Source organism: Salvia splendens, chromosome 7, assembly GCF_004379255.2.
Source record: "Salvia splendens isolate huo1 chromosome 7, SspV2, whole genome shotgun sequence".
Lineage (NCBI taxonomy): Eukaryota > Viridiplantae > Streptophyta > Magnoliopsida > Lamiales > Lamiaceae > Salvia > Salvia splendens.
The window spans coordinates 4,049,000-4,062,256 of NC_056038.1; the positions used below are offsets into that span (position 1 = coordinate 4,049,000).

The 13,257-nt window shown below is 37.8% G+C and overlaps 3 protein-coding genes across 7 annotated transcripts; 2 read left to right on the top strand and 1 right to left on the bottom strand.

The window, feature by feature from the left end:
• The first annotated feature begins 317 nt into the window (after positions 1-317).
• On the top strand, positions 318-4,963 carry LOC121811348. Of its 5 annotated transcripts, none has more exons than XM_042212190.1 (5): positions 318-688; positions 1,110-2,389; positions 2,681-2,706; positions 3,907-4,348; positions 4,445-4,963. In XM_042212190.1, exons 2-5 carry the CDS (start codon positions 1,138-1,140, stop codon positions 4,606-4,608), a joined length of 1,884 nt encoding a protein of 627 aa, XP_042068124.1. In that variant the 5' UTR covers positions 318-688; positions 1,110-1,137; the 3' UTR covers positions 4,609-4,963. The 5 variants fall into 5 exon arrangements, with proteins under 5 accessions (XP_042068124.1, XP_042068125.1, XP_042068122.1 ...); XM_042212191.1 differs by having other exon boundaries at positions 4,459-4,963; XM_042212188.1 differs by having other exon boundaries at positions 319-509; positions 610-688; positions 3,907-4,963.
• Positions 4,964-5,558: 595 nt separating this feature from the next.
• On the bottom strand, positions 5,559-6,839 carry LOC121811349 (40S ribosomal protein S25). The gene is made up of 4 exons (XM_042212192.1): positions 6,723-6,839; positions 6,551-6,625; positions 6,300-6,434; positions 5,559-5,834 (listed from the first exon to the last, which is right to left on the bottom strand). Exons 1-4 carry the CDS (start codon positions 6,723-6,725, stop codon positions 5,721-5,723), a joined length of 327 nt encoding a protein of 108 aa, XP_042068126.1. The 5' UTR covers positions 6,726-6,839; the 3' UTR covers positions 5,559-5,720.
• Positions 6,840-11,384: 4,545 nt separating this feature from the next.
• LOC121741715 lies at positions 11,385-11,951 on the top strand. The gene has a single exon (XM_042134597.1). It carries the CDS (start codon positions 11,385-11,387, stop codon positions 11,949-11,951), a length of 567 nt encoding a protein of 188 aa, XP_041990531.1.
• Positions 11,952-13,257: the final 1,306 nt, after the last annotated feature.

The following is a 13,257-nucleotide window of genomic DNA, read 5'->3' on the forward strand; positions in this document are numbered from 1 at the left end:
ATTTGACGTGATAAAAGGGCATATTATAAATTATCTACGTTCTTTTTCAACCTCTAATTTAAATATATACTGTACATATATATATTTGAACAAAAATACATCCATTCTCTATATGAGAAATATGGAGAAAGTATGTACTATTGTATTTAAATATAGATTTTTTTTTAAAATGTGACGTATTGCTATTTTAAATTTTTATTAAATATATAGTATCATATTTCACTAAATATTTAATTTATATTTTCATTACAAAAAGAGTACAGCAGTTGTGGCCATGACTCTGAGCTCCTCCTCGGCTTAAAATAATAGAAAGCCATAAACAAATTACAGCCTGGCTCCAATTTCAGTCTCCTTTTCCTTCCTTCCTTCCTTCCTTCCTTCCCTCTCTCTCTCTCTCTCTCTCTCTCTCTCTCGAAAAAGGAAAAGAGAACAGAAGAATTTTCTCTCTCTCTCCCTCACTGCAGCTATACTAGTAGTACTTCACCACACATTCACACGCACATGCGAAGGTATATTCACCCAGCCTCACAGCCACACAATTTGCTTTATTTCTTCTCCTTGTTTGTAGATTTTTGATCAACCACCACCTTTTCTCACTTCAATTTCTAGCTCTCTCTCCAGACTAAAGCTACAATTGTGCAATTCTGATTTTTCGGTGTTGTATCTTGAGAATTAAGTGAGAACAGAGGTAAAATTTAGCAGTCGTCTACTATTTTGTTTAAGATTTTATGCTACTCTGAATAAGTTAGCGAGTATAACCTGTTCTGAAAGCTATGTTTGTGTTGAGGAGGAAATTTTTCGTGTTGAATGGATTGTATGTTTGTTTATCTCTATTCCTCTCACTTTAATTTTGATCTTCTGGTCTTGGATTTGTGTTTCTTCTAGTTTAATCTGAAGCAGGGTTTTAGTGTTTAATGTGGAAGTTGAAATTTCTGTTGTACTTATGTTTTGTTTTGTTTTGTTTTGTTTCTAGCTAGATCATGTATTATGATGAGTAAAGATCATATGCTTTCCTTTGTTCTTGCATATTACTGTTAGTTTTGGTGAATTTATGTTAGGGCTTTTGAGTTTCTTTTGTTCATTCATTTTCTTTTGATGGAAATCTGAAGGTAGAAGTACAGTCCAGTTCTTTTGAGCATGTCTAAACAAGTGATGCAGTCAATGAATGATAGCACAGGGAAGAGTAGGGAAACTATGCAATCTTATCAGCCTGGTTGGATGGCTCATTGGATGAGGACGCCAAGTAATGCAACAAAAGATCAACGACTAGATGACGGTGCTTCTGGGGGTAAGGATACCGACCTTTTGTCTAGGGGCGATCATATGAAAATGGAGGCTTCTAGGTCTGCCAAGTATCCTCGAACAATGGGGGGTGATGCTGAAAGTTGTAGAATGAGTTTAAAAGGATTGGGTGCTGAGGAACCGTGCAGCGCTAAAATAAAAAATGGCAACCCTGATGATGCAAGAAGGCTAAGCATTGATCACAGCCTTGGCTATGATGAAGCTAGTAGCTGTAAGGGTGGAGTTCAGTTATCTTCCGGAGCTCTAGCTGCAGAGGGAAAATCCTCAAGAGAGTATCGTTTCATCAGTGAAGGTGTTTTGAAGAAACCTGTTGAGTGGGTGAAACCACATGTATCTGTCAATGAAAGAAGTTCTTCTGCTTCAACTCCTTCTCAGGAAAGATTTGTTGGACCTCCAACACATACATCGCCATATCATGACGTTGAAAGATATAAGTTTGACAAAGGGAAAGCTGTTATGGGACTGTCTATAAGTAGACCTGCCATTGTTCCCAATACTCAAGTTCCGGATATAATCAGGCAAGAACACAGCCAGAAGCACTCCCAGTCAGCAGATGTAATTTGGGATAACCAGCATAGGTTGAAACCTGGTCAAGGCTGGTTCCAAAGGATGCAGCAAATTACCTCATTGCCTCCAAACCAGTGCATTGCTCCAGAGAAGAATGAACAGAAGGCGTCACGCTATGACTGCTACCCATTCCAGAATCTTCAAAGCGGTGTTCATGAGACAATGAGAATATGCACTACTGTGGATTCTATAGAAGCCACACCTGAAGGTTTTCCTATGTTTTCTCAGACAACTCGCAGTCTGTTAATCACAAAAAAGAATGATGTCAATGTATCTGAAGAAACTGGTGCTTTTAGAAGGTTAATTGCTCGAATCAATGGAAATTCATCCAATGATCCATTCCCTGGTCAAGCGAATAGCGGAGTAAAGCTTCAAACAATTAGTTCATCCAACAGTGAAGGGCATGGAAATGTTGGGGATATTGGTGTTGGAACTTCTAAGGCTGCTTCAAAGAATGAATCATCAGCTGAAACAGACACCTTGGTTTTGGACAATTTTAAGGAGGAGAGACTAAATTCCTGTACGTATTCACACTTTTTGTCTCAATATTTACTCTAATTGATTGTATTTTGTTTGTGAGTACCCTTATTATTAATATTATTATTTTCTTTCAGTGTAGGTTATTATTTATAACTAATTATGTTTGAACTTTTGACATAAAACATTCAGAAGGCACATATACACCATTGCTGTTTAAAATCATGTCTGAAAGTTATGTGGGTATATAAATGTAGCACCTATGTAAGAAAGTTGTTTTACATTGTGGGAATTCAGTCTTTTTATTAAGCCGTTTCTTTTTTCCTTGCTGTAGGTGTGAATTCTATGCAGTCAACCAAGGTAATATTTGCAATAAAGAATTTTTTGTAGTGCATATTGTAACCTAGTTTATGCCTACTTTGCAGCATGTCTTTTGTTCTGAAATTCTGTGATATTTGCATTAATAGCATAGGAAGCTTTCTGTGTTCAGTCCCGGAGAGCTCTACTTCTGAGAACGCTAGATCATCAGCCATCAGTTAATCATGGGGATTTTTCAATGCATATATTCGACTTAATACTGGTGTAGGATATACTCCCAGCCACTTTAAGTTCTGAATAGCACAGACAGCTTGAATAATGCATGTGTTCCTGTCAAAACAACTGATGGGGGGGAATTTGTGTCTTCCTGTGACTCCTTTTTCTCTTTTGGTGAACATATAATACTTTCTTTTGGTTGTTGAATATGTGATATAGTTGACAGTCCTAATTCCAGTTGTTGCTAGAGTATCCTGGTAGTATGTTAATCACTGCTAATTAAAAATTCTGTAAGGGGGTGATTATCTTGCATGAATAGAATGATCAATGATTTCTATTCTCTCCCTGCACCAGCTCAGCTCATCCTCACTGCCATCTGCACTACCTTTGTAACATAAGATTCTATGGTGGTTGTTTTACCTGGTGACTGAAAATACCTGGCATTTGGTCTTATTATTTTTATCACTGTTCGTTGAGACCTGTTCTTAATTTGTTTCGAGTAAGGTAATAGGAGTAATGTATAAGTTGCCTTACGGGTTACAGACAATTTATTGTCTGGTGAGAGTATATGTAATATGAAGTACTCCTATTAGTGGAAATCATATGCATAGTTGAGAATGTAGGTTCTGCTTCAGTTAAATTAATGTCTTGGTTTGTTAGTTTGAAACTGGAAAATTCAATATGATTATACGTGTTGATTTTTTTGTTTAATAATGTGAAAACAAACACATTTCTTGGTGTTTAAAGTTGTAGAAGAGGAGTCTCAATGAACCCTTTTTGTGCAGTTGGAAGTTTAACTCGTACATATGCATATTAATGAATCCTCCACGTATGAGTTTGAAACAGAAATATATTAGGAGTATATGCTTTGCCCTGGTTTTCTGCAAGTTTTCTACTTATTTTGCTTAGACATATGTTTCAGAAGGTGGTTTATACTTTACTCCAATCCAAGTATTTTTTCTATCCTATTTTTGTAAGTCTGGTATATTACATGTGGTGCAAATTAACATTATGGATGAATTCCAGATTCCCAATTCGGACAATAACCTATCACCATGGGTCAATGCTGCTTCCGCAAGAGAGGTTCGACGTTGTTGGGCAAGCTCTAGGCTACCGCCAGTTGCAAGTTCATCAGAGGATGTCCCTACTTCCTCAAGAACTCAGAGTTTGGAGATGGACATGCCAATGTTCCAAGCAGAGCAGCCTGAACTGAAATCTACTCCAAGTTCCAGATGGGTCAAACGTCTCAAGAACTCATCCGATTGCTCTAGTCGAGGCACAAAGACCTTGAACATGGCTGAAAGTTTATCGCATGAAAAAAAGAGAGCCTTTTTCAGAAGTATACTTAACAAAGGCTTCGTCAGCTCAGAGCCAACTCCAAAACAGCACCACGGGAAAGAAATGTTTTTGTCCGAAGGAAGTGGAAACTCCTCAAAGGAGGATGAGCACTTGTCACCGAACCTACCAAGTAAGAGCAAGGAGCTGTTACTTTCACATTTTTGGATAAAAAGGTGGCTCTGTAACGGGTCACAAGTTCCCCGAGAGAAACCTGAAACACCGGTAGTTTGTGCGCCACAGGTTCTGAAATCATCAGCGTATGACCTCCAAAAGAAGCAGTTCCCCAGCATTGCAGCTATAGCAGTGATGGGGAAGTCTATGGCTGGTTTCCAGTCATGCGAGCTGGAGAAGAGGGGCTCGTTGACTGTTTGGAAGACAAACACTAGCTAGAAGGATGTCAACCACATTTGGCTTATGGAGATCTATCTACTTGTTGTTCTATATGCAGAAGATTGAGGCCAAATTGTCCTTTGATCAAGCAATGATGACAGCAGCTACACACATGCATGACTGTCTTTGGTCATTGGAATACATTTCTGGTGCCTCTTCCCAAGTTGGTAAGAATGCATCTCAACTGTGTGGCATCAGTCTTCTATGGCATGTGAATTCCAGTTATGTATGTATAGGCGGGAGAATTGATGAGCAATGTGGTTGTATCAATATGGAGGGGTAATTGTGAGACTCGCCCCATTGCTGTTTAGACTTGAAACATATGGTTTTACTAATAAGAGATTTTGCTTATTTAGCTTGCTCTCTTTCTCCCACATCGTACTGCATCTTAAACAGAGATTGAACATGAAGTTCGATCATTGGCATAGTTTATAAGACTGTTTACGACATACGATGAGAGGGTGACTGAATCAGGTCGTTATTGCGTTCACACGACGATGATGCGACCCAGTAAATTGAAACACAAACCCCACTTGCTTCATTCAAATACGATAGTAATATGACAAACTGATAACAATCCAGTAGCAACACATATTATGTCCCAAGTTAATGGATCTGTATTCCATTTCAGCTGTCTTAATTGTATTCTAGTAAGAGTTGCCCCGAGTTAGTTGAATAATTTTGTTTTTTTGCCAAGATTTTATCACTTTCCAACCACATTGTTTATCCAATTAAGCCTTAAAGATCAATTTCTTAAATCTCTTATGTCCAAAAGAAGCACCAAAACTAACTTGGGACCATACGGAGTGATAAAAATAAGAGAATGATCTTCGACAACATTAAAACTCAATTTCACATCAAATTAAATTAACCATTCAATATGAATACAGAAAATCCAACGCCAGCATGGGAGTGGAGCAATAACAAAAAACGAGAGGAAAAAAAAGGAATGACAGTAAATGAGAAACATCACTTTGAAATAATTCAACAACTGTATGCTGAGTCAAATAACAATAGTAAACAGTAGAACCTCCAAGCTTAGTTCAAAACACAGGATAAAATGAAACAGAAATCTAATTGGACAAAAAACATCTGATGCCATGAAACTACACCTAGGTGTTGGTTGCCCTGGTGTAAATCTGCTGGCTTGCATGAGCAGAGACCATTCTGATCAAACCTCTTGCCATCAATTCTCTGATAGCCTTCCTTGCAAGGGATCCACTAATCTGTTGCATCAACATTAGCAGCAAGTGATCAACAGAATTATCTATAAAATATAGCAATTACTACGGTATATGAGCTAGCCATATATTGAAAACATTAAACATGAAACAGAGCATAAAAACAATCAGAACATATCCCCATGGTCAAATCATATGCTCAGCATCAAATAAGCTTTCAATATTGAACTGGGGGCACATATAATCAATTCAAGTACCTAAATTTATCAATTAAACAATAAACATGCTATAACGTATGGCAGACCATTAATTGAAGCTTCAAAATTCTCCAAACAAATCGAAAAATACTACAACCTTTTAATATCTAACATATAGCCAAATCAAAAAATTACCTTTACATATCAATGATACTGATCTAATCAATCACATCATCAAGCAAAATAAATCAACAAGAAGATACTGATCTAATCCACTAAGCATATAAATGATACTGTGATATGAAGAAATTACCCTGAGACGATCTGAGAGAACGGAGGGAGTGATGAGCTTGTACTTGGGGGCCTCCGTCAGCAGCTTGTCGTACGTAGCCTTGTCGAACAAAACCATGTTGTTCACCTTTTCCTTTTGCTTTCCCTTGCTCCACTTCTGCAATAATTACAATTGCCACAACAATGGCACAAAAATCAGATATCCATTCCAAACGCAGTCATACCAAATCAAATTAGCATTCAAACGAAAACGTCGATTAGATTGGCTGTAACCTTCTTCTTTTGCTTGCCTCCGCCGGACTTCGCTGGCTTCGATGACGGCGGGGGAGCCTTATCCTTCTTCGGCGCCTGCAATTTCACAAAGAAAAAACCGAATTAGTGATCGGCGCGAACGGAATTCAGTGCAGGTGAGAGAAGAGCGAGGTTGAGAGCGGCGGAGACGTACCATGGCTGAGGATGTTCCGCGGCAGAGATGAGACGGCGGCGGATTTTTGACGAGAGGCGAGTGCGGATTTCGCTTTGGGGGAAAAAGTTAGGGTTTTTACTACTATTTGTAGCACCAAAACCATCGCTTCGTTTCCAACACGACTTAATGGGCTTTCCTTAACCAGCCCATTATTCCTATACTTTAATGGGTTTTTCTTTACCAACCCATTATTTCTACACTGCTTAATGGGCTTTTCTTTACTGCCAAAACTGACAGCCTGCATCTATCTATTTCATTTTATAATGTCTAATCAGATTAGGATTGAATTTTGAAACCTAATAATTTGATTTCAAAATTATGACTTGAAGACTCTTTTATCTGTCAGATTAAATTGATATATTGATTTAGATAAAACAATTAAAAAATTGGCTAGCTCATCGAGTCGTTCAAGGTCTATACAATACATAAAAGTGTCAGTTAGGACAACAAATTCATATGCAAAATTATACTAATCTTATCATTTGTGCTATTTTTTTCATAAGAAAAATTTGAACCATGTGAAAATGATGTATAATTGTGTTTGTGTATGTAAAGAAATGTTGCATGATAATGCATTAGATAGTATATCTTGACCATGACACTTGGTGTTTTGGGTAGTTGGGATTTATCATCCAAAACGGAATGACGAGGTAAGTCGAAACACAACCCTTCGCATTCATGGCCCAACATGATGGACCCACATCACCCCTCGACTAATATGTAAGGTTAAATTGATACTTTGGTCCGGTTAAAACATTTGAAAATTGGATTGCTCATTGACTACACTATGGTACCCAAAAACGACACAATATTTTAAGTTGTTGAGCTTTGTGTATTAGTGCTATCCAGAACGGAACGAGAAGCGAGCCGAAACACGACCCGTAATTCCCCAATCGCGGCCCAATTTGACGGGCATTGTGTCTCATCGTTGATGAAGCTTATATTGGTGTTGATTGGAACAATTTGATTTCATTAAACATGATTAACAGTTGTTAAATCAATGCCTTGAGTAAGTATTTGTTAGTTTAAATCATTAGCAGTATAGCTAGACAAATTATTTTATATGACTATCTGAAATAAGAAATGAACTAATATGCTAATATTCCCATTCTTGATCATATAGTCACGGGAAGAGATATTTTTCATTTAAAGATGATCACGGGCCAATCATTATCTATTTCATAGTATAATAATTGGATCCTGGATTTATAGAACCAATTATGAAGATATTTGGATTCATTTATTCTTCCTTACTAAGTAAGAAATTGCCACGTATCTCCTCTTCTTTTGCTGAAAACTCAGTCAGACCCACAACTAAAAATGGTCAACAATTTTGGACACATGCATACAATATACAACTCACAAGATAATACTATGCATGAACAACTCAAATTTTGATGTATTTTTTTTCTGAAGTTTATTTAAAACTATGAATTTTACATTTGATCAATAATTTGATTTACAAGGCAGTTTTGTCCATTCATCCCAAAATGAACAGTTTTTTAATTTGCGTAAGTGGATATTTCCATAGACAGTACTCCATCCATCCCACAAGAATAGGTACTCTTTCCTTTTTAGTTCGTCCCACAAGAATATGCACTTTCTAATTTTGGAACGTTTTTCTCTCTAATGAAGTGGGGTCCATTCCCCACTAACAATACTTTATTTATTTTTTCTCTCTACATCTCTCTTACTTTACCAATTTTGCATTAAAACTTGTGTCGAACTCAAAATGCATGTTCTTTGGGGACGGAGGAACTAGGGTCTAGGGAGTACTATTATTTATTTAATCAAGTCCATGAGATCAAGATTGATCATCACTACTTCAACACCAAAATTAACTTTAGTAATCCTTGTACATCGGTGAGTGATGAATCCGCGAATTTTTGATGTTAGTAAATGCTGGTAGAGAATAAAGACTACGACACAATGAATTTACGTGGTTCGATTTACTGAAGTAAATCTACGTCCACGGGAAGAAGGGAGGGCAAGATTGTATTGCTTGATCTGGGATTACAGCTTACAACACAGACTTGCTATATGATATTTTATCTCTAGAGAGCTTCGGGCAGGATTCCATTTTGGAATGCCGAGATGACAAGCAGATCGTTGAGATCGTCTACTTGCAGGCATTCCTTGTGGAATCTTGTCATAAAGTCGCTGATTTTTTCGTCGCGACCTTGACGAATGGAAAGCAGCTGAGCCGAAGTGATTCGGGCTAGGCTGTCAAGCAGTTTTTGGCGGCGAAGCAGGAGGAATTCTTAACCTTCCTGCAAAAAAGCCAAAAGCAGCCGGAGACGAAAACGGCGGATTCTCCTTCTCCCTCCGCACAAGAAAGTCACTACCGCAGTAGTGTCGCATCTCCCAGGAGAAAGAATCCCCGTCCCCAACATGTTCCAGTTCCTCCTCGGTACCGGAATCACAGGAGAACTCAATCTCCTCCATACCGACGAGATATCGGATTCGCCGTGTACGGAGCACTGAAGACTCCGTTCTCGGACGACATCACCCGAACTCCCCTACCACAGAACTACCGAACTCCGTCGATGACTTACGACGGGCTCGTGGACCCTCACGATTTCTTGGGGCGCTATCAATATAACATGGCGAACCAGGGTCTCAACGAGGTCCACATGTGCAAGCTGTTTCCCGAGCTGCTCATCGGGAACGCGAGAAGGTGGTTCGATAGCCTCCCCCAGGGCAGCATCAGATCTTACCGAGATCTAATGGATGCCTTCCACAGGAGGTTCTTTCAGAAAGCGGAAGCCCGAATCACTTCGGCTCAGCTGCTTTCCATTCGTCAAGGTCGCGACGAAAAAATCAGCGACTTTATGACAAGATTCCACAAGGAATGCCTGCAAGTAGACGATCTCAACGATCTGCTTGTCATCTCGGCATTCCAAAATGGAATCCTGCCCGAAGCTCTCTAGAGATAAAATATCATATAGCAAGTCTGTGTTGTAAGCTGTAATCCCAGATCAAGCAATACAATCTTGCCCTCCCTTCTTCCCGTGGACGTAGATTTACTTCAGTAAATCGAACCACGTAAATTCATTGTGTCGTAGTCTTTATTCTCTACCAGCATTTACTAACATCAAAAATTCGCGGATTCATCAGTGAGTTAAAAAAACATCAGCTTCCAAAATAATTTGAAAATGACAGTACTTATCAATATATATAATCGAATCGGGATTATAATGATTAATTTTAGCAATAGATATTAAATTAAACTGATGAAATGGCTAAACAAATTATGATTTATATACTCTATTAAAAATCCTTATTGAACTTTATAATTTAACGGCAGTGGTAAATAGTTTGAGGTCGTTATAAACTTATACTAGTAACATTTTATTTAACTTAACTCAACATCACTGATCATTTTTTTTATCGTTGGCTCTACTTTAACTAAAAGTTTTAAAAAAAAATTAAAAGTCTACTTTCGGAATGCAAATCTTAATATAAAAAAAATGATTTGGGACATGAACCATGAACGTGGCAATTTATCTGATCTCCCCAGTCATTATCGGTTATCACTATAATGTGTCAATTACAAAATTGAAACCAATTATTGGATCTGTCGCAATCAATCGGAAGCTTATTGCAGTAAAATTTCTTTTTCTTTACAATGATATACTCCATAATCTCCATTTAATATAGTACTAGTATAAAATATTTTGAAATCATGTATTATTGACATGTCACTGATGGTCATGGACTTATTTTTCGTTCTCTACAACATTTCAATCAAATATATTAAAATTTTCTTATACATTACTTTACCTCCAATCTCAAGATCATCACATGTATCCATGGACGAAACATAGGAAACATAAGATCACTTTGGAGCGAATTAAATATGGTGCTATATATAATCTAATCAAGGAATCATTAATATGTACACTCGGACAATTCGTATATAGTTTTGAGACTATCCATCTAGGACATGAAGTATATATCGATATATAATATTATGTTTCTTTAGTCTAAAAAAATAGTCTTAATTAGTATTGAATGACACAAATTTTATGGCAAATTCGGTAAAGTAAAAGATAAATCAAAAGAAAAGTAATTGGAATATGGTTATCAAAAAATAAAACTCAATTCATTAGAAAAAGAAATCTATGATAAATAGACAGAGACTAGATTATTTTGTGTGGATAAGGCAAAAAATTTCTCCATATGCAATTATATTACTACTTATAGAAACTTTTTCTCTATGTATATTATAATAATGCTTCATTTTATGACATGTAGATATTCATATAAATCAATAATTCAAATTAAATTCGAATTTATATACCAAAGCAAGTTTTCCCATAATCAAAACGAGCACTACGCAAAACAAGAGAAGACCCACCATGCATGAAGCAAAAGTAAAAGTAGGAAAAATAATCAAAACCACTACTAACTGATTAAAGTAAATTCAAAAGATAAAGAAACAAATTCTACACACTCATTTATTTTCCTGTGCCTATAAATATCACCACTCACTCCATTTTCCCATTACTCACAAATATCAAAAAATCAATTCATTTATCTCTAATCCAAATAGATCACTCATTAGTCATTCCCACTCTCTCTATACAAAAGAGAAGACAAAAATAAGCAAAGAAATCCAATTATATAATCTGTACAGAAATGGATTCAATCAAGTTCGAGAACATAAAAATGGAGAAATCAAACGCGATTTCAAGGTATCGCCGCGTTGAGCGAATCACGACTTTGTTTCGCGCGATTGAACTTCTCGTCGTCGCGATCGTCGTCTCTAGGTTTTCGACGGCGCTGCCGCTGAATCTATCGGTGGAATATTTCCGAGATATCTCCGCCTCTCTGATCAGTCCCCGATTCGTATTCCTCGTCGGAAACGCGATCGTCCTTATCCTGTTTTTCAAATCGGGCGGATTTTCGGCAAAGGATGGGGAGGCGATCGCCGATTTCTACGACGAGTACGTCGAGAAATGCCGGGGGAATGAGGAGAAGAAGGTTTTCGATGATTGCAGAGTGATGCCTGCGAAGAATATGTGTAGGAGCAGCTCCGAGAAGCTGGTGGTGCATGGCGGCAAGCGCCGCCGCGAGCTGACGCGAAGCAAGACGGAGGGCTGCCGGAGCCGGCGGAAGGCGGAGGAGATGAGTAGCGAAGAGTTCCGGCGAACGGTGGAGGCGTTTATCGCCCGGCAGCAGAGGTTTTTGAGGGAAGAAGATTGAAATCTTCTTTTTGAAGGGATTTTTTGCCCCTTTCAATAGTATAGTTGTTGATTAAAATAGGTAAATACTGTTTCACCATGAAAATACATGTGTGTGTATATATATATATATATATATATATATATATATATATATATATATATGTAGATGGATTGGAATCACAAGTTCACCTTATTTAATCTAGGTGAAGTTTGAAGGTGTATTCCATGTATGCTCCACATGTTAATGACAATGAATATTAGTACAAATATTTTATTAAATTTATCCATCCAACATCAATGATTCACTAATATATTAAAAATACTAATATTCTATAATTCACAGAGTTTAGTCAAATTTTGGAGGTTTAATGTCTCGTAGGAGTACTTGTTAAATAATTGAAAAATTATTAAGTTATTTCAAAATTTTGCAATTGTCTTGCAACATTTTTTCCGGAAATATGAGCCAAGTTGGCACACACATGTCAAATTATAATGATGTGGAGAACAAGCGAACAACGTCGTTTCGAGCTTAAATAATTTCCTCTTTTCATCATCTATGTCGACATCCCCTCCTTGTCGTTCATGAGCTGAACATGGTCTTGTTGGTTGCGCATTGAGGCCTGTCTAGATAGAACCTTATTGAAGCACATCGGTAATCCTCGAACGTGGGGTAGGGTCGCCGTGCTGGAGCTAGATCCATCTTCATCATCGCCCCAATCAGTGACTCTTCCACCTTCGTGTCGACTATTATGTTATGCAAGATGATGCACGCATACATGACATCGGTGATGACTTCCTTGAGAAAGATTGGGAGAGAAATACTGGTGTGTGGGGAAAGTGAGAGATAGAAGAGAAAATTTGGTGTAGAAAATGGAATGAGAAATGAAGTTTAAATAGATAAAATTCGAGAGAAAAAAGGAAAACGCGTTGCATCATCCGCACCCGCAGTGAGGCGGACGATACCGCTGACGATGCGTGTTCCGACGCCATCGTCCGCGGACGATGCATCGGGCATCGTCCGCATGGCTACAGTGGCGGACGATAGTCCGCCCGATGCATCGAGCGGACTATCCTCCGCCTCACTGTGGATGCTCTAATATGCTCATTTACTGGTCCATGAATTTTAATACTACAAATTCCTGAATCAACAAGCCACTTTACTTTTTATCAGTACGACTGTAATATCACAGCCAAATTGTCTGCTACTTTACGAACTACTCCTTTTTTATCTTTTTGGTTACCCAGTCAAACGAACATACACTTTACTTCCTTCACGATTCAAAACAATGCAGTAAGAAAGAATCACGCATTCATCGTCTCAAACA